Source organism: Lagopus leucura, unplaced genomic scaffold (genome assembly GCF_019238085.1).
Source record: "Lagopus leucura isolate 7727_CA_CO unplaced genomic scaffold, USGS_WTPT01 Super-Scaffold_100001, whole genome shotgun sequence".
Lineage (NCBI taxonomy): Eukaryota > Metazoa > Chordata > Aves > Galliformes > Phasianidae > Lagopus > Lagopus leucura.
Window position 1 is genome coordinate 85,692,738 of NW_024962262.1, and position 27,531 is coordinate 85,720,268.

General features: G+C 36.0%; 1 protein-coding gene across 2 annotated transcripts in view; it reads left to right on the forward strand.

The window, feature by feature from the left end:
- The window catches only part of CADM2 (cell adhesion molecule 2), a 612,364-nt gene that overhangs the window by 526,932 nt on the left and 57,901 nt on the right, over nucleotides 1-27,531 (forward strand). For both annotated transcript variants that reach the window (XM_042867465.1, XM_042867466.1), the window contains exon 7: nucleotides 22,527-22,705. In XM_042867465.1, the coding sequence (XP_042723399.1) occupies nucleotides 22,527-22,705 (179 nt within the window). The remainder of the gene's footprint in view (nucleotides 1-22,526; nucleotides 22,706-27,531) is intronic.

Sequence of the window (27,531 nt, forward strand, 5' to 3'; positions counted from 1 at the left end):
GTCAGTGACCCCAGGGAATGGCTGTTTCATTTGAGAATGATCTGGTAGAGATGTAGGTGAAGAGAAAACAGTGAATATAATTAAGAAAATTGATCAGCCAAAACCAGGAGAGCTTGGATACATGCGGACTCATAGCCTATGACCTCTCATGGGTTTTTGATCTCAGGCTCTAGAATCTGCATCTGTCCTTGCTGAATTTCCCTTCCTGTCTGTAGGAAGCTGTTGGATTGTTCCTGTAGCCTGCAGAGGTCCTTTTAAATGCTGACCCCTCCCCTCAAGCATACTGAATACAATCCCTGTTTGGTGTCAGTGACAACCTTCATGGGAGCACTTTCCAACTCCTTAGCCAGATCTCCAATATTAGACAGTTAAACATAATACCTAGGAAAAACTCCTGAAGAAGACTACTTGTAACCAGCCACCCTACAGCCCAATAGTCCAAAAGGCTTTTCACCTGTCAAGTAGTGCATGCATATAGTTAACCTGTATTGGTCCTGCCAAGCTACAAGGATACTGTTGCAGACCATAACCAAAAACTTACTAACATCAAGATACATCTACTGGTCTCCCTTTGCTTACAGATGTAGTCATTCTTTCAGAGTTTTCAGTGTTTGCTAGTTGGAAACTTACCAAAACATGTACTTCATAGATCATTTGTTGTGTTCTCAAGGAAGAGTAGAAAATGTCTTCCTTCCTCAGAATAGTTACCTTAGTTCAAACTAACACAAAACAGAAACACCTTTAAATCTAAGGAAGAAATTTTTGAAACTGCTTGAAGTGAAACATTTAAATTTCCTGACTTTCATTATAGTATAAGAAATGTCATCATAATTTGTTTCCTGAAACTTTCAATGTTATAAGCATATTATAGCATACTATGTTATAAGTATATGAGCCTTTGAAGAGAATTCCTGACTTCTGCAATAGAGTAGTAGTTATGAATTATCTGTATGATTCAGGTTTTATTTGATACATGTCCTCGGATTGCAGAATTAAAATGTCTTCTTCATAGGTGTTCATTTGTTTCTTCCCCACAGTATCTGAGAACTTAGCAAATAATTAAATGTTTATTTTTATCAGACCTGTGTACATTCAATTGCCTCCAATTTACAGCTGGGAACTGAAGCAGAAAAAATCCTATGACCAAAACCAATGAAAAAGATTACATATTTTTTATGTCTAGTGCCGAACACAGTCTCCATTTTCCCAAGAGTATTTGATGTAATATAGAAGGTAGCTCATCATTGGTTAGAATTGTAACACTATGTTCTGAGCACGTGTACAAATCTATGCCCAAGAGTCTGAAATCAGACATGCAGAAAATAGCAGAAAACTTTTGCCATTCAGGTGTTAATATTTTGGTGTAAATAGTTTAACAATATTGATTTGCAAGTACATTTTCATAACAGGGTTAGATTCTAATTCAGTAATATAATGGCCAGATTTTCACCTGTGCACAATTCTTTCTTCCCTACTTTGACAAGATAGACTTTCCACAGCTGCTTGAGAAGATGAGATGGAGGTACTGAAAGAAATTATCTCATTTTCTGCATAAGTTTTATTTATTGCAGAGTACTACCTGGGTTATGAATACCTAGCAGCCTAGAAAGGAATGCTGGTAGCAACTGTTCTTGTATGACCTAACTGCAATGAATCTGGAAAAGCATGCATGTTTCTGTATTTATAAATCGCCTTGCAAAATGAATCTACAGCGTAAGCTGCATGCTTAGTCTGTATTAATGATTTGGAAAATTGGATGAATTTGTCCATATCCAAAATGAAATATTATTCTAATAAAATATGGATATGATATTGAAGTATTTCTCCCTTAAATTTAAGACATTTGTACATAATCTCAAATTTTGAAGTTCTGTTTCCATGTTTCTTTGGAAAGGGCCATTACAAATAAAATAAAGTAGGTCAAGATAAAAAGTAAAGTTGGAATACTGGACTTCCACTGTTTTATGTTCAGATTTGGCAGCCTGTGCCCTAGGCAGAAAAGTGGATGGTTTAGAATTTTGTCATAATCAGTAAGTTTTTAACAAAGAGGAACTCTACCTAGCCTCCTTTACTTTGATCCCATAACTAGCATGGATCTCCAATACCTCTCAGCAACTGAGGTATACTTTTTTTTTCTCAAGATTATGCCTTCCAAATGCTGGAATTTTACAGATAAGTTTTCAGTGACACATACACAGTTTTGAGTGAAATTCTGTAAATATATTTTTAAATATACACTTTTACGTGAGACAAAATATCATCTGTTGTATGCTTGGATAAAGGTAAGAACGCCTGCTCACAGTTCTCAGCCCTTTGTTCCTTAAATTGTGGAACAATTCTCAAGATGGCACATGCTCTACTATTCTTGTCTTTCAACTTAAGGATTTTCTGCTGAAATTCATCTCTCCTTTCTGTTCAAGTTATCTTCTTCTGACTTAGCTTATTCAGCAACTAGATAAAGTCTGTCTCCTACAAATTTCTTTATCACTTCTCTGTCTTTCGTGCATTGTTCTTGTTTCTTGAAAATTTTCTTTACCTTGTTCTAACAGCACTTTGTATTACATCTTTGTATTTAGGCTCTTCATACATTCTTTTTTCGTCATTGCTTGGAAAAGTGTGAAATGGTATTTCTGTAAGAGGAACTGATTATATTTTAGTAGGTGATTATTAACTCATAAACAGCCTACTTTTAATTTGATCTGATGCCATATAACATGTGTCAGTTAATGTTAGTCATTCTGTATCCCATGGTCATTGTCAACCACACAGAAATATCTTATGAACCAAACTTGTAAGATTCTTTTAAAAACTGCACTGAAACATTACGGATGAGTGAACCATAAATTTTCTCCATCCGCACAGGCAGCAGTGGATATATTAAAGAAAAATTTATCAAAATTAATCAATACATTTCAGAGCTTTTTAAGTGGGAAATGTGTGGAGAAAATACATATTATTTTCAACATTAGACTAATGACTTAACATGTGACGTAGGTCGGTTTTGTAAATCATTATATGCATAACTGTTATTAATGGTGATTTTTTTCAGTATCCAAGTTCAATGCCCAGTCTATTTTTTAAATAATTCCAGTTAATGGTCACTGATGCCAGTCCAAATATCTGTTAAAGCCAAAATTGACAACATTGGCCAGGATTTTACTCTAACTGATGTAATTGCTTTCTCTGGATAGTTGGCCAATTTTAAATAGTTGTCTTTATAAAGGAGTTCATTATAATGTTATCTCCTGCCTTGGTTTAGTAAGCATCTTTTATATGCTGTGTTTACTGACTATTCATTTTCCATAAAATATTCTAAAATCTGATGAAGGTTATGATATAAACTATAAAGAAAAATCTGCATATTGAAGCTTTCCAGATAGGTAGTTTGTCTTTGCAACAAAAAGCCAATTATTTTGAAGGATTATGTAAACATTCAGCTTAGAACCTTATACACCAATATTCCACCATGTAATATGTTGTGATGTAGTAGATAGCATAATAAGAAGTAGGTAATGTTCTTGCTGAGTTACAGCATGTAAACATAGTAGATTAAATTTCACTTTGTGTTAAACATCCTGACAGTCTGAGAATCTTCACTTCAAAAATGGGACGTTCTATTGGTGTAATAAAAAGTGTGACATAAAAAGACACAGGTGGGAGAATTAGTGCCTGACTAAAAATTACACTTTAAAATAAAACCTCTTGCAGTGCAAAAGAACTTCCCCTTTAGTGTTCTGTAAAATAATCACATTATATAATAGGCTCAATTCAATCATTTCTTTTTCTCTTTTTTTTTTAAATTTCCTGTTTCTGCAGTGTTTATACAAAAAAGTGTTGCAGATAGTATATTGTGGAAAACAACAAAATGCAGCATTTTTAGTGCTCATTAAATCCATTTTGCATGCAAATGCCTTTTGAAATATTTTTTCTTTTCTCTTTTAGTTGAATGCCTAGCAAAGAGCAGCTGATGGAGTTGTGTACAATATGAACACATCCTAAAATAAAGGAGGTCCATAGAAGACAGTAAAGTTGAAATACAGCACGTGTAATTGTAATTCAGTGCTAGACTGGAAGTTAAAATGAGAGAAAATATTTTGGGAGATGCTGTGATAATTTCAGTAAATAAGAGATTAGCTACAGTTACAAGTGAACAACCATCAGACACAGAACACAAGAAAAAATGTTAGTTAATTTCCCTTGGTGCAAATCATACTCAGAGTATTTTGCTCTCTTACATAACTGCAGAAACAGAGCTTATTCTCTCTATAGTAAATGTGATCTGAAACACGCAGCATCATGGAGAACATCAAATCATGCATTCTCCCCTCATATTTAGAGCAGCACAGCTCCCTGAGACAGAGTGTGTGCTGTAAGCTAGTCAAGTAAAACACCATCCTTCCACAGGAATGGAAGTGGTCACATCAAGAACATGAAAAGGGCAATTCAAAATAAGGAATTTCTTTTAATCTGTATCTTTTTCATCTTTGTTTTTAGTATCCCTTCATTCAGAAATTCATATCCAGTTTGGAATTGTATTTGTATGGATAGAGAAAGTGCATGTATCTTCCCACACAGAACTTTTCTGGCATAAGCCCAGCCAATTAGTGCATCTGCTGAAGGCTGGAAAACGAAGGATGGAAAAGTATCCAAATAACTTTTTTAGTTGTCAAAATGTACAACTCTTTGGTGTATGAACATAGTCCCAGAACAAATTGAGATGACAGGGTAAATGAGATTATGGTTGAAACAGACATGGCTGGAAAGAAACTGGTAAGAGAATATTAGCACCTTTCATTAATAGTGGAAATTTAAAATATCTTTCTTTTCTTTTTTACTTTTACTCTGTCTTTCCCTTGCAAGGAAAATCTCTGATATTTTTCAGACTTAGTTTGGCTAGTGAAAACCAAAATCTCCAGATATGATGCATGGTATTTAAAGTACCACTGTAAACTGTTTCCAAAATGTATATTAAAAGATTTGAAGAAAGATCAAGTCTGGAATACATAGTCTTTCACAGGAGAGCAAAAGTGGCATGCAAGAAGGAAGGATGCAGAACCATAGGTAGGAGATAACTGCTAATACAGTACTGTAGCTGCGTGCATGGTTTGTCCCTCATGAAAGAGTCTTCTATAGGTAGCTGAGAGGCTGAGCAATGACTCCAGAGATCTACACATGAACAGCCCAGTCAGGGAATGATCTAGCTAAGAAACAGTGGTGAGTCTACTGGGTTTGGCTGGTGGAAATCTCAACAGAAGGAAAAAAAGAAAAAGAAAAAAAGGAAAAAAAAAAAAGAAAGAAAGAAAAATTGTGAGGAGCACCTAGCAAAGGTAATTAAAAGTATTAGCTAATTTTCCTTGAAATGTATCAAGGAGAGAAAGTGTTCATTTGTACGGTCAGCGAAGAATCAAGATACAAGAGGAACTCGAATTCATTGTATCAATGTTTACTGTGAAAAAAATGAGTATATTACAGACTATCTCCCTTTTATTCTGAGGTGCTCATTGGAAAGTTCTTAAATGCGCTGTATAGGAGAATGTGGAAGAAATGGACAAAGTGAACAGAAATAAGAAACCAGCAGGACCAGATGGTTTCACTTGGGCATTCAAAGGACTTGAGGATGAAATAGATGAATTACCAGCAATGACAAGAAGCTTCATGTTTAAAACCACTGTGCTAACGTAGAACAAAATGGATTCAGGAGAGGTCCTAGAATGTGCAAGTCTGTAGAACTGACATCTGAACTTGATAATAGTAAGATCTTTAAGAAGAGCTAGAATTGGTAGATAACCTGGAGAAAAAAAGAAAAAAGAAAAAAGAAAAAAGAAAAAAAAATAAAGAAAGAAAAGAAAGAAAAAAAACCACAAATTTTTTGTAAGGGAAATCCATTCCCAACATTCTGGATTTCTATGAATGTGCACATAAAATGTGCAAGGTGATGGTCACTCAACAGAGAAAATATTACAGAGGTTTACAAAATTGTAAGTTATATAGAAATAGTTGAAAGGGATTGTTGGTTCATTCTCTCTTCAAATAGAAACATTAAGGGCTGAATTAAGCTAGTAACAACCAGTTTTATAACAAAGCATGGTAGTCATTCTTCACAAAATGTCAGGTAGAATTCCAGAATTTGTAGTCACTGGGTACAAGAGGTGGTAAAATATGGTAATTCAACAGTAAAGTGGATAAATTCATGGAAGGGAAAATCATCATAGTTTACTCTGTGTTTGGTGTCAGAAGTGCCTGAGATAGCAATATGTTGGAAGTTTGTTGGCAGAGGCTGCATCTGTGCTTGGTTTGCTCCCTAGACAACTGCTTGCCCCTGGTGCTTGAGAAAAGGCACTGGACTGCCTGAACTTTTAGTCAGTACAGCTGTTTCTGTGCTGTTAAGCTTTGTGTTTGCTGTGGGTAGCTAGGACTAGATGCTAAGAGAGCTGGATCCCACTGTGTGCTTGAGGATATTTTCTTTACAGTGCTAAAACTATCACCGTGGAGGTGCTAATGGATAATTTTTAGTGTGAGAGAAGTTTGTGTGAGCACTTCCTTCTGTTTGGAGATAATGATACATTTGGGAAAAGAAAAACAAACTACTGTAAGTAAATAGCATTTTTTTTATTGTATTGCAGTTTACTAAGTCATTTTTAGACATGAAAGAAAATGATGCAGACCACAGTATAGAACTCAGCTCTAAAATATAAATAATCATAAGTTCCTAATGTATTATTGTATTAGTATTAATATTTCATTATATTCTCTTGAAGTATTTCGTTATTTATCAGAGAATCATAGAATCGCAAGGTTGGAAATGACCTGCAAGATCACCTAGTCCAACCATCCTCCCACTACCATTGCTACCGTGAGCACTAAACCATATCTTGCAGCTCCTTGTCCAGACGCGTCTTGAACACTGCCAGGGACAGCGACTCCACCACCTCTCTGGGCAGCCCATTCCAGTGCCTGACCACTCTCTGAGAGAAAAAGTTCTTCCTTATGTCCAACCTGAACCTCCTCTGGTACAACTTGTGGCCATTTCCTCAGGTCCTATTTGCTGCTTGGGAGAAGAGGCCAAACCCTTCCTCATCACAGCCTCCCTTCAGGAAGTTGTAGAATGCAGTGAGGTCTCCCCTGAGCCTCCTCTTCTCCAGACTAACCAAACCCATCTCCCTCAGCCGCTCCTCATAAGACTTGTGCTCCAGACCCCTCACCAGTTTCGTTGCCCTTCTCTGGACACGCTCCAGGGCCTCAATGTCTTTCTTGTAGTGAGGGGCCCAAAACTGAACACAATAATTGAGGTGCGGCCTCACAGTGCTGAGTACAGGGGGATGATTACCTGCCTGCTCCTGCTGGCCACACTATTTCTAATGCAGGCCAGGATGCCGTTGGCCTTCTTGGCCACCTGGTCACACTGTCGGCTCATGTTCAGCCGAGCATCAACCAACACCACGAGGTCCCTTTCGTCTTCACAGTCATCCAACCACTCATCCCCAAGCCTGTAGTGCTGCATGGGGTTATTGTGGCCAAAGTGCAGGACCCAACACTTGGCCTTGTTGAACCTCATCCCATTCACCTCAGCCCAGCGATCCAGCTTATCTAGATCCCTCTGAAGGGCCTCCCTGCAATTCAGCGTATTTCAATATAAGCTTTCTTCTAGAGTTTTTTGATACTCGTGAAAAAAATATAACTCAGTACAAAAATCTTACCATGTATAATCCTTCCTTTTGGTGTTACTGTAACTGTTATACCAACCAACATTTGTTTTTGTTTTGTTTTGTTTAAAATAATCCAGTTTCAAAAAAAGATCATAGAAACATCATAGGTATTCTAGTTATTTCTTGTGGATTAAGTCAGCAGGTGGCTGAGTGCCAGTGGTTCACTCATTCCCCCCTTTCTCAGTGGGATGGGGGAGAGAATCAGTAAAAACTAAGCTAGAACTCCTGGGTTGAGATAAAAATGTTTAGTAGGATAAAGAAAAGGAAAATTGTAATAGTTACGACTATATATATACATATGTATGAATATATACTGCAAGTAATGCACAAGAAATTGCTCACCACTACACAAACTGATGCCCAGCTAGTCCCCTGAGCAGTGGAAGAGAGATGAACTCCCACACTCCTTTCAAAACTCTCCTTCCACATGATGTCATATGGTATGAATATCCGTTTGGCCAGTTTAAATTAGCTGTCCTTATTCTGTTCCCTTCCAGTGCCCTGGGCCCTTCGCTGAGAATGGCCTTGGTTCTTTACAACGCTTCTTAGCAGCAACTATAAATGTCAGTGTGTTATCCACACTGTTTTTCTCCTAGAACTAAAACGTAGCATCATACCAGACACTCTGAAGGAAACAATTCCATCCAACTGAAGCTAAGACATTATTAAAGGTCTGTTACTTGGTGAAAAGGGAATCTTCTGCTACATCTCCCAAACTTCATGGTGAGCAATGTTTTGACATGCACTGAAAGTCAAGAATTGCATAGCTTGGTTAACAAGGGTTGGTACTGAAGACTTTTCATAGTACTTGCTTGTCATTCAAGTTGCAACGCTAGTACTTTTATCAGCTCTCTATGTGTTGTTGCTGCATTTCAAATGCATGAAGGAATTTTAGTTTAATGAGGCTTCTCCTTGACTCTGTCTCACATCAATAGCCACAAGATTTTAAACAAGTTGTATTTGGTTGAGCAAGGAACTCTGCATCAGATTTTCATCTATTTACATAATGAAAAAGGTGGAAGTGAATCAGCCGCTCTTCATTTTCCCTTTGATTCTTGTGCCAGCAAGTATTTGACCCTAGCCCAAAAATGCAGGTGGTGTTTCTTAGATGAGGTTTCTCAGCTTACTTGTCTTGCAGAGACATCGTTTCTTACAAGTATAGGTACACAGCTCTTACTGAAAACATTGCAAGTTAGGCATTTGAATAGCTCTAAGTATCTCAGCCTGAAATATCAAAGCAGTCTAAAATCCTGAATCATCAAAGGAAAAAAAAAGCTCATAATAATCTTTGCTCATCAATATTTTTATATATTCTTCTGGCATCAACTGGCTGTAGAAATATCACTAACAGATGTAACGCTGATTAAAGAAAAAGGAAAAAGGAACTTGAAAATGTGGCATAAAAGAAGCTACCTCCCGTTTCTTCCTTGCAGTCTACAACGTTACCTATCAAACAGCATAAAATCTGGCACTTCAGGTTGAGCTATCCTATTCTTTGTCTGTAAGCCAAGCTGATTTTACGAAATGTACTCTTATTTTGCTATACAGTACGAAAATGTAAAAAGCATTTAAAATTAGTTACGGTGAATCTCTTTGTTAGTTCTGAATAGTTGGCATTTTCCGCAGCTCTTGTTTCTTGTATGCAGTATACTTAGAAACTTTTATGAAAAACACAATGTTAGAAAATGATCTGAAGACATACCAGATAAGAGGGTGTTATTTTCCTGTGTTCTATGAAACGCATAGTAACTAAGGTGTGCACATCCTGCCGTTATGCTGTGCTGCTGCTTTCCTATCCCCAGTAGCATTTCATTATCATTAAGAGCATAGTTCTTGGTTAATCCTAGTAATTTTCAGCTGCCATTCTGATGCATCCACTTGAGCACCATATTATCTTAATACTACTGACATTTACATGTCTTTGAAATATTTTTTTTGTTATTGTCCATTTAATCCACTGCAGTTTCTATCATCCTTTGTTCTCATCATTATGCTTTACTTATAGCTGATGAAGAAGAATAATCTACTAATTTTTCAATAGCTCTTAAAGGTTAAGAAGGAATCAACAAGGTGTAAACAGCAGTATAAAAAGCACAAAGATTTAGCAGTTTGAAAGCATAATTAGAAACCTATAGAACTAGAATTATAGCAAAATCAGGTCATTAAGACTTCTGTGTTTAATCAATGCTTTTTCATGTGAATGAAATTCTTATGTGCCATTTATCATCTCAGCTATACTCTGATGGAAAAGAAAAAGCCTCTCAGAACAGCAATAAAACATTTAAACAAGGTGTGAGAATTATTCTTTATATTCACTTATCTCTGTATAGTTTCTCCTCTTTTTTTTTCCCCCTCTTATCTGAGTGTAGATCTTAGATAATAAATCTGAAAGGAAAGGGATTTGACTTTCTAATTCACACATCAATAAACGGCACCAATCCCAGGCACAACTGGGGAAGGGGCTACATTACAGATGTGCTCTGCACTGAAACAGAGTAGTTCTAGCTCTGTTATTTGAAAGAAGCTTTTTCTCTACTTCATCATGTACCCGTTCCTCAGTTGGAGTAATGTTACCATTCAGTGGACCTTGCTTTCTCACTGTATGAAGCTACCAGGCTGCAGTTTTATGAGGCTGCCTTCCCCCAGCTGCCTGCAGCAGTAAGGGAGATGCACCTGATGGAAACAGTTTCTCCCTTTTCATTCACACAGTCTCTTGGAAACAAGGCTGTCACTGGACCCTAATTATTGATATGTTGTTAGGGATATCTTATCCGTTGCTTGCGAGAGCTGCTATAATATATTGTGCTAGCATCTGAACAGCTTGTTCTTGTGCAACCTGTCCATAGCAGGCCTTTACTTTTGATACAAAAGCAGCACCTTTGCTACCTTATAAAAATTGGAAAGCACCTTATCAGATCTCTGTTCGAGTCCGAGCCAACCCACAGATATTCCCTGCAAAGTATTTCCTGGTATTTGTCCTTGAGCTAGTGCCAGTGAGCTGACAGTGGCAGTAGTCCCTACCCACTTCCGCAAGGTCTCCATTCCCCAGAAAGTAAGGCAGGATTTATAACATGAGACTTTTAATGTATTTTCTTTTCTTTCCCGATGTTGTACTGATTTACACCTCTCTTCACCATTTTAGCCTAAGGAAACTTTTTGAAAGAGATATTAGAATTCTGGAGAGGGCTGGTTAAAATTTAAAGTAAATATAAATTATTTATAAAACTGACAACACAAAATGAACAGTATAACCATATATTCCAGAGACATTGTTTTCTATAGGCAGAAGGTTTTAAAATGTACTTTTAATGAAAACTGTTTGTAAGCTGTAAAGAGTATAGTTCTTTCTCTGAACTTGAGATGTTTTAAGCATAAGACTTTAATGTCTGTATAAAACACTGTGGTTTAGAATTGACTACTAAAAATGTAGTCTAAAATACTGTTTATTTTGATTTGAAGTACTAAAAATGCATTAAAATATCCACATCTCTTTCAGAATAGAACTGAAAAAATAAAAATGAAGTCAGTGCTTATTCCCTGACCTTCTCATGGTGCATTTGAAAAAGATTTATCTTTTTATTTATGGACTACATCACTATGCCTCTATTCTTCAGGCCTGTTTGCCCCCAACTGATATTTCGTTGCTGAAAGTTTGAAAATTTGGCAGCTGTCTTCTCCCTTCTCTCTTTTGCGTTTACTTATCTGCTTAGAGGTAGAAATAAAGTCATTTAGAAAAAAAAATTGCCTTTAATGGGAGTGGTTACCAACAGGGTATAGAATAGTTTCAAGACTTAGGAAAGTATAAATTAGTAGAAATGTATAGCCTGTTTTTTGGGAAGTCGGTTCAGATTTGGAGGAAGCAAAAAAGTGGAGTGGGGATGGAATGAGACACCCAAAGTTTACAAGTAGATGAAGTATTTGACAAATATGGGAGAGAGATGAAAAAAGTGGAGAAGCAAAAGGCAAGGTGATGTAATGGGCAGTGTATGGCCCAGGTTGCTGGAGGAACTTACTGTTCTCCTCTATGAAAAAGCATTAACACATCTACGGTGCTCATAGGATAGCTCCAACATTCTGACTGGAAAATTAGCGGAGGTGAATGCCAAAGTAAAAAGCTGGAGAAGATCAGCCCCTTAGAAAGCATGCAATGTTTTTAATCTTCAGATGTGTTGGGAAGGTGGTGAATTTAAGTACAAGCATTTTTAGTTCTTTTCTCACTTTGAATGCTTGTATTTGTACAAAATTGAGCGTAAGGCTCCAGTGCAAAACCTTTTTGCTCCAAGAACTTACTGACAATATCTGAGCAGTGTGTGAGCAAAAGCTGTTGTAGTCAGCTAAGCATGATGTACATGTAAGGTACATGCCTCATACACAAATCTGAAGTAGTGCAACTGTTTCTATGAAACCAGCCTGAACATCCATAAGGAGTACAGTTTTGAATTTAAGAGCTCCAGCTGTAAATACAGTCACATGAAAACACTGGCAGTGCCTAATAAGCTTAGGAAATTGTGGTTGATTGTAAATATCAAAGAGAAAAAGGAAAGGCAAGAAAACCTTATAGCGATGGCAGTGAGATGTTGTACTAGGTCTGGCTGGGATGGAGCTAATTCTCACCAAAGCAGCCTCTAGGGTTTAGATCTGGGACCAAAGGAATGTGGTAATACAGGGGTACATTTTTGTGTTAGCTGTGCCTGAACATAGGATGTGCAGTGCCTCTCTTTGTCACTCTCCCCCAGTGAGAAATTAGGGGATGTGTGAGAACTTGGGATAGGACACAGAACACAGCCATGCAGATGACTCAAGCCAACCAAAGAGATAACATCATGCCACATAATATCATTCTCAGCAATAAATAAAAAGGGAAATAGAGGATTTAGGGAAGCAGTTGGGTATCAATCTGGCCATGAGAGGTAGTGACACTGCTTGGTGGTTTGCTTTTTTTTTTTTTTTTTTCGTTTGTTTTTAACCCTCTCATACTTCTTCAGTTACTAGGAAAAACAAAAACAAAAACAAAACAAAACAAAACAAAACAAAACAAAACAAAACAAAAAAACATTAATCCATATATTTTCTTGCTTTTACTTCTTTTCTCTTTTTCCCCATCCCACTGAAAGAGTGTTGCAAGGGATAGCAGGTGAGCAGCTAACCGTGAGGTGCTGAGCTGTCTACCTGAGTTAAACCACCACAGCTTTGATTTCCTTGAAGAAAATTAGCAACAAGATCTAGTACTTAATCTGATGAAGAAGTTCTTCCATTAAAGGCATTATCAAGTTGGTTGGATATCATTCACAATAGCACCAGTAAACAATTCAGGACTGTAGGAAACCTTGCAAAGCATCTGAAGTGCCTTAAGATTTAAAAGCAAAGCAAAACTTGAAAAGCATTTTGGATAATAAAAAAAAAAAGATACAGCTGTAGAGAAAGCATCAGGCTTGGAAAACTACTGCAGGTATACTTGAGGGAATATTCAGTATCACAAAATACATTTTAAAACAATGCAGAGATGAAAGATTTATGAGGCTTAATGATGAGACTCAAACAGGAGAGCATAGTTACTCAAAAGAATAAACATAGAAATATTTTTCTTTTAGTATTATATTCATACAGGTGGGAAAATTAAAGTATGTTATATGAATATTATTTGGATTTATTTCTTCCTTTAATGCACAAACTTCAAAATCAAGTCTGAAATGATTCAGAGATTTCTTTGTACCAAAATAAGACTGGCAATCAGTAAGTAATTAAACGTACTTAAAACAGCTACAAAAAGCTAAACTACACTTTACACTTCCATGAAAGTTAAAAATATTTTTCTGCATCTTATCCTGAAACACAGAAGTCTGAACCTACACTAGATTGAGAAGATTAGATATTTGGAATATTTTAAAGATTTGCCTTCTCTAGAACTTGCTGTAAATATGTGAGGTAGGATAATAAGATTTTGTGTTACTACAAAAAACATTAGCTGAAGTAGGCAACAATCACAGAAACTGGAGAACTATTGTTCTTTATGATGTTAATCCTCAAAGTAAGTTTAAATATAATTCTCTGTGTTAAAGACTTTACCAGGAAACAAGTTTTGTGTGTGTGTGGTTTGTTGATAAGCAGTAACAGAAGGTGAGGTGAGTGAAAACATTCCCTTTTCTCAGATTTTTGTATTGTCATACTCAGTGTTAATTCGTTTTGGAACTGTTGAGTCATTATGGTAGTACTGGGTTAGTTTTTGGTTCAAACATAAACAGAGTTGTTTACTGATTGATGAATAAAATAATGCTATTCATATCAATCATAAAGAGCTCCATCCACTTCAGCTTTCACATTACGTTTGATGTCTAAGAACTTAATTATTGTACATAGTTTACTGGTGTAGTCTGAACTGGTGCTTGTGTGTCGTGGAAGTTCTAGAATCAGGAAATAAGTAATAGTGTGGTACAATATCTTATGGAAATATTTCTCAGTATGGCATATTCAAAGAAAAACTTTTTGCAGACATGATCATCATTGAAAAATTTCAGGTAATAGAAATTTTAAAAAGTCACCTGATTATGAGAAAACACAGGATGAATAATTTAAATAAGCATCACAAAGTCTAAAACTTAAGCAATAGCAGCTGTCTGTCAAACCTGATCTATCTTTATACCCTGGCATGCAGCTAAGACCTTTTGTCAATAGTTCAAGAATTTATAGTTAATTTCTATTTGTGTGTAATTAGGCTTCATAAAACATACATTTTGAGTTTGTTCGCTCTACAGGAGAGCCATGAGATTTATAAAGACTATGGACTTTGCAGAAAGGTTTCTATTTCTTATATAAACTAAAGATAATGGGTTTCTTATGTTAACAGGGGGAGAAAAAAAAAAAGATAAGCCTTTCCCTTTAAAGGGTACATTTTAGCAAGTAAACTGATATATGGATTTGAAGTTATTAATTTCAATTAGCCAAGATGACTTTCTGAGAGTCTTTGAAATCATTATGTTACTAAAATGTGATTTAGATATCCATCACAATGAAAAGATAGATCAGTATTGTATCCGCAGGTACTTGTGCTAAATGTTGGCTTAAGAAAGAGTGGGCTGTGAGGGAAATAGGAGATCTGCAGCTGCAACTGGCTTCTCTTGCTCATCTGACAATCAAGCCTAACCTCATACTGTGTAGCTTCTAATAGAAAAGGAAAGTGGTAAAGAATGAAATAATAAGTTAAAAAATACAAGATCAATAGTCTTTCTCTTCCTAAAACAAGAGGACAGCCTTGCTTAAAATAATTTTTCCCCAGTTTATTACAAGCACACAAAGCTTTTCATTGAGATCCCATTCAGGATTCTAAAAAAAAAAGAGGCAGCACATTTTGTCTGCATTCTTTAAAGACTGGTGATGTTTGTAGGAGGTTAGCATGCTATTTTTATGTCATGCAGTGATAATTTCACTGCAAAGTGAGTTTAATATGTCTAAGACAAAAAGTAGATTCATTCTGTTGAATAAAGAAGAGGAGAGCAGATAAAAGCCTTAGAAGAAATTACTGGCATTAGGAAAAGCACTGTTGAAATGGGCAAAACAAAACATATAACCTGAATAATGACAGTATTTTCTTAGAGATCTTTGTAACAAGAACCATTTTTAAGAAGGTTCATTTTTAGTTAAGTGTTTGCCTGTGAGTACAGTTAGAAGTACTTGAAGCAAGGAATGGAGCTAGCAACTAACTGTGCACAATTTGATTTAATGTTTCAATGCATTTATTCCGAGTTGCCTGTTTGCATGCTGTAGTACTGGGGGCGTAAGAAATCAATACTTGTATTATCAGCTACCTTGGTACTGAGTTCCTGTGTATTCCACTATTGAGAAAATTTGCTTATTTGACCTCAGTTTTGATATATAGCACAGTATCATGATGAAACTTTTTCTAACATTGCCCCTTTGGCCATATTACACATTTGTGAGCTCTTTGATTTTGCATTTTCTCCAAAGCTGAACAAGCTAACATTACCACGCTAATCCTGACAAATGTTGCTTCGCCAGCACATACCTTGTGGCTACTGATTATGAATTATACTTCTCTGAATTGTTTTTTTACTTCAGTATGAATCATGGAAGGACAGTGGATCATTCATAGTAGAGAGCACACCAATTTGACGCCCTCTCCTTCCGTATAGATTTAAAATGTAACTTACTTTATGGAGGATGGTATCTCAGGAACAAGCTTAAGGGACTCCTCTACATTTGTCTTCATGTAGCAATGGCTATTGAGTTCTTTAAAATGAAATTCTGGACTATATTCCTATGTCATCTTCCTCATAGAGGCTGTTTTTGAGGCAATCTTTTTGTACATCTCTCGCCTCCCTGCAGCTTACAGTAAGAGAATACGAGGGATATTTCTATGTTGCAATTCACTGATAAGGCATCTCCTGATTTCACATAATTTCTCTTGTTGATCTGTCTCATGACTGTGAGAAATCCAATCCCCCAAATGTTATTTGTAGCGGGTTTTTATACCTATATGATAAGATTTGAAATAATACTGGAACTATATGTTTTATGCACTTTTCGGAGTATTTGTTTGATATTGTCTTGCCTTTTTTAGAAAGACTAAAATAAAGGAGTGGTGGGGTAGGAGGCACAGAGAATTCATAAAAGAGAAACTACAGGTAAATATTTTCAAAGAAGTTAGTGTAATAATGGCTTGGTCATCAGTTGAGAAAGAGCTACTCAGATGCAAGGCAGCAACACAGCACAGCTGTGCCGAGGGCAGAAGATCTTAGGTAAAAGGCAGTCCTGGAGTATGAGGATACTAAAGGATAAAAGAGAATCAGCCTGATGACTAGGAGACATATCCAAAAAGATAATTGTTGCAGAAGGAGAACATTCAGATTCTTACAGCTGAAGGTATGTATTTACTGTCCTGAATTGAACCTTAAAAATAGTTGCGAGGAAAGGTTAAAAAATAGGTATTGAAAAATATTTAAAAAATATCATTTCCCTTGGAGCAATCTATGCTTCCTGTCTCAGTAACAGGAAAAAACACCTATGCTTTGAAAAGATTCTTCCTGGATCTCTGTAACCAGTTACTGCCATAGGCTTGTTTAGGATAAGCATTTTCAGCTGTAAATTTAGCCCATCCTATCAATGTGGTTAGCAACTGTAACCCGAAGATCCAGTCTGAAAGTGAGAGGACTGTTTTATTTAAGGAAACTTATAGGTGGTAAGTTCTGTTATCTCTATACATTTGCAGTGGGTAAAAGAAAGGCTTTATTTATAACCAGAACAGAAGATAAGAGATGAAGGGTGGTTTTGTTTATTTTTTTTTTCTCTTTTCTACTATGTGTTTCTTTTTTTTTTTTTTTAAACTGTAAACTATGAATACTAACACCTCTTGAGATTCCTACCCTCTTTAAATTTAAGCAGCTTTTTCAAAAGCATAATATACTGCAGGCATCTTCAACATTTCTTGTTGTTCCTGTTGTCTTTATAGCTGTAAACTCCTCACAAATCTTTATAATAAAAAGTAGAAATATCTGCTTTGTTGACACTTCATTTTTTACATATATTGGTAATTTAATTCTTAGTCATTTTAAAAACACTGGTATAACTGATATAGGGCATCATAAATGTTTTTAAGCTAAGCTAGGTTTTCTGAGATGCTCAAAAGGGAAAGGTATAGACCAATGTAAAAGCTAATTCATATTTTAAAGTTACCTTCCTAATAAAAAGAGAACTTTTTAAAAGATACTTAGGACATTTTTTACTAATTCTTTTGAGGAGAAAAATGCTCTCTGAGGATTAGTCAAGCTCTGCAAAACTACAAAATCGTAAAAAGTTTCTATCTGATAAAATAAAAACCATTTATCCAAGCCTCTTATGAAAGGCTAGATAGTGGATATTGATGTTTCTGATAGATGAAATGCTCCCAAACCAGCTCATCCTAATATGACTCATCAAGAGTGAGGCTTTATACAAACAAAAAGTTCCCTCAAGATTTAAACTTTCAACTGGATGATTAACTGATAAATCTAAAAATCCAGATTCTCAATTGAGACTGACTCCATACGGTCAAATTAATGAAGCAACAATTTCCTTAGGTGACTAGGAACATTACACTAGCATTTTGACAAAAATGCACTGGTGAAAGTAGTGATGCCTTTTCCATTATTCATTTAAACATTTTCACTAGCACTTGTTTTTTAGGAACTGCAGATAAAAGAAACATACCCCTACTTGGAGAATTAAAAGATGGTGTTCAAGAGAGCCGTACTCAAAACAATGAATTTACTTGTCTCATTAGTGTTCTGCAAATCCTTCTGTCTTTCCTATTTTTATCCATGTTGGCTACAAAGTCTTGACAGAATGCATAAATACCCAGATGGATATTAATATGTTCAGTGAGATCAAGTATGTGAACAGCTGGCATTTTTTGTTTTGTTTGTGTTTGTTTCTTTTTTTGTTTGATGCTTTTCATATCTTAAAGATATCAAAAGGTTATCTCTGGTAGTATTACAGGCCAGCAAGTTATCTAAGTTTGAGATCAAGGTCTCAGTGAAGAATATTTTGACCTTTCTGTGTTTTGTTTTGTTCTGTTAAAAAAAAAAAAAAAGGATTGTGTTGATTAAGTTCCCTGTGTCCAGAAAGAAGTGGTGATGCATAAAATCGATGTATCATTCCTAAATGAAGACTAAGTTAAATATAATTTTTATATATAAAGATATCATTAGAAGGTAGGTTTATAGGTATCCACAGCTTCTCTTGGCAGCCTGTGCCAGGGCCTCACTGCCCTCTGAGTGAAGAATTTCTTCCTAAGATCTAACCCAGATCTCCCTTCTGTTAGTTTAAAGCCATTTTCCTTTGTCCTATCACTATCAGAGCATGTAAAATTTTGCTCTCCTTCCCATCTGTAAGCTCCCTTCATGTACTGGAAGGCTTCAATGAGATCTCTCCAAATCTTCTCTTGTCCAAGTTGTTTAAGCCAATTCTCTCAGTCTGTCTTTGTAGGAGAGGTACTCCAGTCTGCTGATCATCTTCATGATCATCATCTTAAACATAAATTACATCAAAATCTAAGCTTGCTTTGGAGTTTTTCATATAAACTGTAGATTTCAAATTCATTTTAGATGGCAGACAAAGTAGTTGTTGATCACAATTAAGGTATTTTTAGTATGCTCATAGTTAGTATCTCTGGCTTCTTTGAGAGTATTGCAATTCTGATTGTGCCCTGTGGGAATCTACATGCAAAGCCAAATTAGTAAAAGCCATACATGCTAGCCAAACAACTAGCACGGCCTGTCACATTTGAGCTGTCTTTAAAATATTTTCTTCAATAAAGTCAGAGAAAGTGAGGGATAAATTTGTATGTGTGATTCAACTTGAAGTAATCACAAACTTAAGACATAGAGCTACCCTGTTTGTTCCAATTCTCATCATGACAGTGCTTTAGTGAGTGAAGGAAAACTGAAATTCTTTAATAGAGATGTATTTGGCAGAGATGAATGTATAGGGAGATAGAATGTATAGGGATATAGAGATGAATATATCTGAATATATTAGGAATATATGTGTTTGCCTGATGTTTTAGACCTTCCAACCTAAATATCCCTTAACTGAGCCAGAATGTTGAGTGAAGACTTAACCTCTGAATATACAGCCACAAGCATATTTCAGTAGGATTACCTGTGGAAAACTTTCATTTCAGCATGCTCTGTGATAGGGAAGGGGAGATCCCCCAGCGATGTTTCAGTTGCATTTGGGCTTCTAACAGTTAAGGTGCTAAAGCACTTATCAGGGAACGGCCAATATGCTCCTAATTTACAGTCTGCCTTGTTTTCTTGTGATTTCTTTTTTATGTCCATAATCAACATTATCAAATTAAAATAAATATAGAAGGATAGAGGGAGAACAAGGAATGCATACTAAATAAGGTCTATCGTAACTCATAACAAGGTTGTAATGTGAAGAACTGTTACCATATTCTGCCATAGTCATTGCAGCTGCTTAGAGATCAGTATAAGACAGATAGAAGTAGATATACTTTTGCACAGCAGGTAGGGAATTTTTTTTTTAATTTATTGCCACAGAAGGCTGGGTTGACAGACAGCATAAGCAGATTCAGAAAGAAGTTAGAGAAATTCGTGGGCAACAGTCTAAATACTGCATAGATACTAAAGAGAGCAAGAGATGCACCATCCAGCACCCCTGATGGGGTGACTGCTGATGCCAGAGGAGCTTAGAGGGAATGGGCTACAGGCAGTCACCACACTCCCTTGCTTTCCCTAGGCAGCCACTCTAGTTGTTGCTGTCAGTAGCAGCACACTGGCCTGGGTGCTTGAGCACGTCTCATCTTCTTAACTCACTTCTGCCTGACTAATGAATTGTTTAGACCAGAGTGTCTCAAAGCTTCCCAGCAGCAAAGGCAAGATTTAATTTCGTGGCTGTGACAGCATTTCTGCTTTAGGCACCATCCTCCTGGAGAGTGGCGAGATGGAGTGAGGGCTGTGCCCAGCCACCGTGACGTGCTGACCATGGGCTGGCTGCCCAGGGATGGCTCTGCTGCTGCTGCTGAGCCAAAGGGGCTGGCTCTGTTAATTAACAGCTTCCCCACCGCTGCCAGAGTATGTACATCTGCTGCTCTAACTACTCTGTGTAGGACTGCAATTGGTATATTAAGATGTAACAAAGCTCTCTGAATAATTTGGATCTAAGGATCCTTTTCCTAGTTATTTGTTATCCTATGGGTTTTACCCTAGGACATGCCATCTAAGTTCAATTTAATTCTAAGTTTCTTATATTTCAGCTACGCAGTGGTTGCTTTAACAGGCCACTTACGAAGGTGATGTCTTACATTATAGCAGAAAAATTCCAGAATTTCCACTCTTGGGATTGCAGATTCACAGTACATGGGGAACAATGAGGAGTTTTCTTGAAAAATTGAACACATCCACCTTAGTGAATCAAAGCTAATCACACTGTAATAATGTGGGACAGTTCTTCTGCAACATTGTGGACATCTAGATTCCTTGCTAGTGTTAAGCAGAAAGGAGGCGTGTATCTTGTGTGCATGTGCATTTAGACTCAATGCTTGAAAGCACATTAAGAAGCACATATGACAAATTTACAGATAGGTAAGGCCCTTTACACCAATAATTTCTTAATCTTTGGTTTAAAATTCCATGAGTGTTGTGATATTCCCTGACTAGGGAACTGTTTGTCCCTCTGTACTTAGCACTGGTGAGACCATTCCTTTTCAAGAGAAATAAAATGTTGAGTGTTCCTACCAAATAGAAAATAAAGAAAATAGAAAATAAGATGCACAGCGGCAAGTTCCCTTCAGAAACCTTCACTTTGTTTATATGTTGTATTATTTAAAATATACTTATGTAGCTGGAGACATTAGAACTATTCTTCTGTGTGTAAGGCCACATTTTAAGAAAACATCTCTGCTTTGGTGTTTAGATTTAATTCTTAACACTCATATTTAATAATTAAATTAAGCAAATTAAGTATTTCTTCAGTAATATTAGCAGCTAACAAGACATTTGCTGACTTTATGAAAGAATTTTACATTTTATTATTTAGTCATAAAATTGAATACTTTTATAAGGAAAATATTGTGTTAGATTCTGCTACCATATAAGTTGCAAGTCTAGAACTGCAGTTGACTGAAGCTGCTGAAGTAGTGGACCCTAAAGAAAGGAACTGGCACTTGGGTTAAAAAGTACAAAGCTACCAGGTAGAAATAAATAAATATGAGTCTTCAGGCTGTGAATATATTGCTTTAATGACTAGTGTCTAAGGAGTTGAGATGCTTTATTTATCTAGGCCGAAATGGGATTCAGTAAGCCAGCTTTCTATTCCTAATAATGGACCAATATTTTTTTATTTTCTTCATGTAAATTTGAGAGTGGATTTTGTCACATACAGGTAAGGACAGCTTACAAACAATCAATACTTACTGCTGTCTGTTAGGCAAATCTCTTGGGCTGCAGAGCTTCTTGGAAGTTTTTGGGAAAGAGTTAAGTATCTAATGTCAGTGGAAGATCTAGGGGAATCTATAAATATGATCGATTCCCTTCTCTACTGTGTCCTTAACTTGGCTGGTGGTTATCAGTGCTTTGCCTCTGGTCTGATTTGGGGTGACCAGTTACAAGAGTTACAAAGAGATTTCACTGAAGGGAAATGCAGGATTTTAATTCAAATCTTACATTGCTTGTGATAATGTTTGTAACAAGCAATTATGCAATGGAAGGGTGCAGGATGGGTGAAGAAAGGAGTGGGCTTTGTCAAAGTACAGCAACAGAAACCAATTTAGATTGTATGTAAGATGTGCTACTTTATGACTGATATGCCTGCTTCAGAAAAAACACTCAGTACATTCAAGTACACTAGTGAATGTGAATAGTCTAAATAATTTAAGAATCCATTTGCAAACCACTTATATCTACCTCAGCCTGCTCACAGGACTTCTGATGCCTGTCAGCTGCACAGGACCACACTGCTCATGACACAGAAATGTTGCTTGCCAAATGTCTTGCTGAACTGTGTGCCCTGAAACCTCACAAGTGCTTTTAAAAAAATTGTTATTTTTTTATTTATTGGGGGAATTTTCCAATACTGTTCTGTTTCCCTTTTTGTTCCTCTTCCTTTCCTGCCTGTTCCTTCCCTTTGGTTAGTAGTTTCCATCTGGTGGGTAGGTTGTAATAAGTTCTCACTATATCCAGTAACTCAAATTATAATTAGGTATTCTTTAGTGGCAGGGTATTGCCCATTAGTCACTGTTTCTAATATGCATTGTGTATACACACTTCACATATCTGAATAAAAGTCTCACCTCGGACCCAACAGGCCAGAACCAGTATTGTGGACAAAGGATGGTGGAGAACTACCAGATCCAGAGCGAATGGTTGTCAACGGCAGAGTCCTCAGCATCAGTTTCCTAAACAAAACAGACAATGGCACATATCGATGTGAAGCAAAAAACCCAATTGGCCGAAACAGCACAGAATATGTTCTGATAGTACATGGTAAGTGCATTCTCTTTAGCTCTTTGGTGCATGTTAGACATTTGTAGTGTTTGAGGAAAATTGGTTGCTTAGGATCATTAATGCAAGAATATCAGCAAAAAAGCTAAAAGCATAATTGCACTTCTATTGACATTATCCTCTAGTTATAGTGTGTGTTTTTATTTCCATCTACCAGATGCCTCTCTTTGTAAAGTTTAAACAAAATGTATTCATTAATGTAAGCATCTGTAAAAATATTTTGCAGTATGTTGGGTACTGTTATGTTAAAAACTTGCTTCACACATAATGTATAGCTAAGGTGGTTACAGAAATACATATGAAGGGAAAACTGGAAATACAAGGCAAAATGCACAAGTTACGGCTTGCTACTGCTTATCATCATCAGCATCTGACTTATTTTTGTAATCAATCCTCAAAAATATGTTCTGTACTAAATTCACAATCCATCTTCCAATGAAACTGATAAATCACAAGGCTCCCATTAAATTACAATTTATTTATTTTCATTGTTTAATTAGGCAACAGTATGTGTCATGTTAAAAACCAGTCGGCTTTTATATTAATCCCAAAATAGTTTGATATAACTCAGTTATAGGAGAAACTATAATAAAATGTTAGTATTTAACTTTAGTACGGCTTTACAGAGCAAATCTAGCAGTCTCAAAGTATAAAGTTTGTTTTATCACAGATATATACATATTAATTCCTAGAAAATGTTTGAATTTTAACCTAAGTGAATAAAGAGGTGAAAGCTCCGCTATACTTTACCACGGTACTATTTCCCCCTACTTTTTACATGAAAGCAACTTTTTTTAGGCCTTGGATAAAGTAATGTCTTCCTTGCTTACCAAATAACAGAAATTTCTATCGTTTGTGTTTTGTACTCAATTTATTTATATGATAATTTTTGAAAACATAGTGTTTGGCAGTAGTAGATTTTCCATCAGTGCTGACTTTGCAGTATACCCTCATCAAAGACTATTTTGCAATCTCCTATATTTCTTTCATGTAGTGGTATGCCCCCTGTTGATCTGATTATCTTGCAACAATTTCATGGCAATCTGTAAAGTTATTCATTACGAGGAAGGCATTCTGTTGTGTGGCAACACATTAGGCATGTTATCAGGTTTAGCTTGAACACTGCTGACCTTTTCTGTTATGAGTACTGTCGTTTTCCTAATTGCGTTTCTTGAATTCTGGTGTTAAAACTGAAGAAGATAAATGTCAGGTGCTTCCTAGATTACTGTAACAATGAAAGTGGTGTGACAGAGTATGTGCTGGTGTTTAGTGCTTAACAACTTACTGCATTTCTGAGTTTTTTATGTTCATTTTAAATATGGAAGAGACTGACATAATTATTTTATGAATTGTACTACAATTGGTTGTATAGATCAATTTAGACAGTGTCTTATCCTTTCTTTAGTTCATTGGATTCCTCAGTGTCCCTAGTGGAACCTAATCCTCTCAGAGCAATTCATTATTATCATTCTTGTTCTCTCTTCTTCTGTCTCTTTTTTTCTGCTAGCAAAACTACCTTTTAGCTTTCTCTGAGATGCATTCTTCTTTTTAATAGAGGATATATTTTCTCTGTATCTTCCAAAATGTATCTTGGAGCATCCTTTGATTTGCCATCACTTCCCCTGTGTGTTCCCACTTGTAACTTTTTGGATCTGCTCCTTCTGATACAGCTGATGTATCATATGAACATGCCTTCCGATCACGAGTCTTTGGTATCTAATACAGGTACATGCCAGACATAAGGGGAGGTATATTTATAAAGATGTGGGAAATGAGGGGGAAGAAATCTATATGTAGAGAAAATATCTCTTCTTTGATGTTGCAAGTCAAGGAAGTAATGTCTAGGAAAAAGAGACCTAGCTCACTGCCCTTTATGAAACCTCTGAAAGTCCATTGCCACAGTGTTAAACAGCTAACAGATTTTTAGTATAATCTTCAGCCCAGAGGAAGTACGGTGATGGAGAGAAAGAATGATAATCACTTCCCCAAGTTTAGGGTGATACTGTCGCTGATTCACTTTTGCCAGGCAAGCTGGTGTGAGAAAGCAAGGGACATCAATGACTCTACAGGGTCAGAGAAGTGTAATCTGATTCATAACTTTTTTTTTAAAATCCAAATTTTGATTCCATCTACATTTTTTCCACTTCTACAGCTTTTCTTTCTTCTGTTCATTAAGGGTTCAAAAGTTTCATATGGCTTCTATTTCTTTTTTCCCCTATTAATTTCCTCTCAGTGAGACTTTGTCTACTAATTCCCTCAATTTCTGAAGTTATATCTTACAGTTATCTTCCTAACTCAGAACAGATTTAGACAGCTAAAGTATGGATAGAACCTTACCTAAAAACGAAAGATGTCATTTATCGTAATTAGAGATAAAGAGTAAGGAAAATTTTTATATATATATATAATATAATTATAAATATAATATATATTATATAATATATTATTATATAATTATATTATATTATATAATAATATAATAATATTAATTATATTATGTAATAATATAATATTATATATTATATATATATACTAAGAAAAGATTGTGTCATGCCTTTGCCAACCTAGTCAAACTATTATAGAGAAAAGTAATATTATTTCCACCATAATGACAATAATAGTATTTTGATGTTAAATGATGGCAGTGGAAATACATATTCCTATAAGCAGATAAATGGCAAGGTATAATATAAATATCATCTGCTAACATAAGAAAATCTTTTTTTAGATTTGTATTTTAATTAAAGAAATCGAAGAAAATGAATGTGTTTAAATAAGGTAAAAGGCATTGACTATTAAGCATACTCATGCTGCTTTGCTGAATCAACACAGCTGCTACTTTTTCTTAACTTCAGTTCTTAATAATAAATGTCAAGAAAACATTTCAAGAAGGAGGAAAGTGGGCACAAATTCAGAGTTTATAGGCAGCGGTGCGAAGGCAAGATGTGGTATGCTAAAACACTTGTCTCTTGCAGTAACAAAGGCACATGCTTTAATGCCTGTAGCTGTTGTCATTTTTGTATTCTAACTGGTAAGCTTAGTGCTTTAGAAGTGTGCATTCTGGTTAGGTACATTACATCCTTCCTTTGGTAATAGGCTGCTGGCAATTTTCACTCTTTTTTTAATTTATTAAGAATTTTTGTTTGTCCAAATATAGTCATTAATCATCAGTAAACAGAGCTAGCTCTGAGTCTCATGGTGCTCAGCTCAAAAACATACATTCCACTGGCAAAGCTTAGGTAATATGTGCAGTGATATAGACAGAGTTGAGAGAGGATGTGGTCCACCACAGTCAAACTGAAGAAACAGCTGCTGTGTATGTAACTCGTGACTTCTGGATATTGAAAGCCTAGTTCAGCACTGTAGTGAGTAGGTGACAGAAGTCCACATCACTGAGAGATATTCTTAGTGGGAGGGGCAGCATTTGATAAGACCTGATGAGACCTGTTTGAAATAAGCTACCTGGGGTGAAATGTCCTAATTTACTAATTTAAAGCCATGTATTCCATTAAGAGAAATACTAAGAGCAATAATGTGGCATACATCAATGGTCTACCAAAGAAATATAGTAACTGACATGAATAAGCTGCTGTGGGTGCTCAGTTATATAGTAGAAAAAAGATTGAGCCAGAAACTCAATATTTCTGCAGAATAAGAAGTGGCTTAGCATATTCCCTTGACTTCAGACTCTAAATTTTATTTATTTTTTTGTGGACAAAATATTTTTCTGCAAATAAAGGCAACTGAGTTACTGATTTATATCCTTGTTAATATTTTGAAACATAATTTCAAACATAAAATATCCTACAATATGCTGATCCAAAGGTTTCCCTCCACCTCTCCTCTGGACAGTGAGTATTTCTCTTCCATGTGCATGTCCAGCCCTACTTCAAAACATTTATCATCTTGGCTTTTTACAGTAAACTGTGGCAACAAGTTTCTGAATTGAATTATGGCTTTTGAGGGAAATGATCTCTTCTGTTTGTTTAAGCCTGTTGGCTGAGCTTCTCATTTCTTAACTTTCCAATCTACTTGGCATCTTATGTTGTTTGTTCTGTAAGTACTGGAAATGCCACTGTGATGGCTGATCACATTTGCATTCTGATGGTGTTTTCTCATCTTTCTTTCCATCACCTCCATTCCTTCCTTCAAATGCAGTACACTTCCTGTTATAAAGTATGAAGCCACCAATAATTATGGAACTTTGAACTTCTTTTCCTATGCAAGTTTCTTTTCAGATTAGTAAAAACTGTGGAATCCAAAGCACATCTGAAATCAAATTCCAAAACATCTATCAGCTCTAAACTCCTTTATATTTTGCCCACTATCATATTTATTACATTTTATTTCTGTTTTGAAGTTATCATAGAAGCCCCTCCCTTTATTTACATAACTCAGTTGTGCACATCTCTCACTCTGGAAGTAAATACTGAGTCTGAAGTAATTTGGAGTCTGTCTGAGGAGGAACTACTTTTTTTCCTTTTCTTTGAAAACTGAAGATGTCAGACCATAGATCTCCTGCTTTGCGAATATTTTCACTGCAAGCCTCTAATAAACCTTGTAGAGTTTTTGGACACCTTTTTCTCATAAGCATGTTTTTAAAAAAAAAAAAATAAAAAAATTCAGTGCATAGTAGAGAGAGGTGGGAAGGACAGAAAAGAATGGGATACATCCATATGGAGCAGCAGGCTCAAAATTAAACTAGTTGTTCTCCATTTTGGTGTCAAGATTCTAGAGACTGAGGTGGCTGGACATTTTCTAAAGTTGCTTTCTTTATGATTCCTGAGATGAAACATCTCATAGAAACA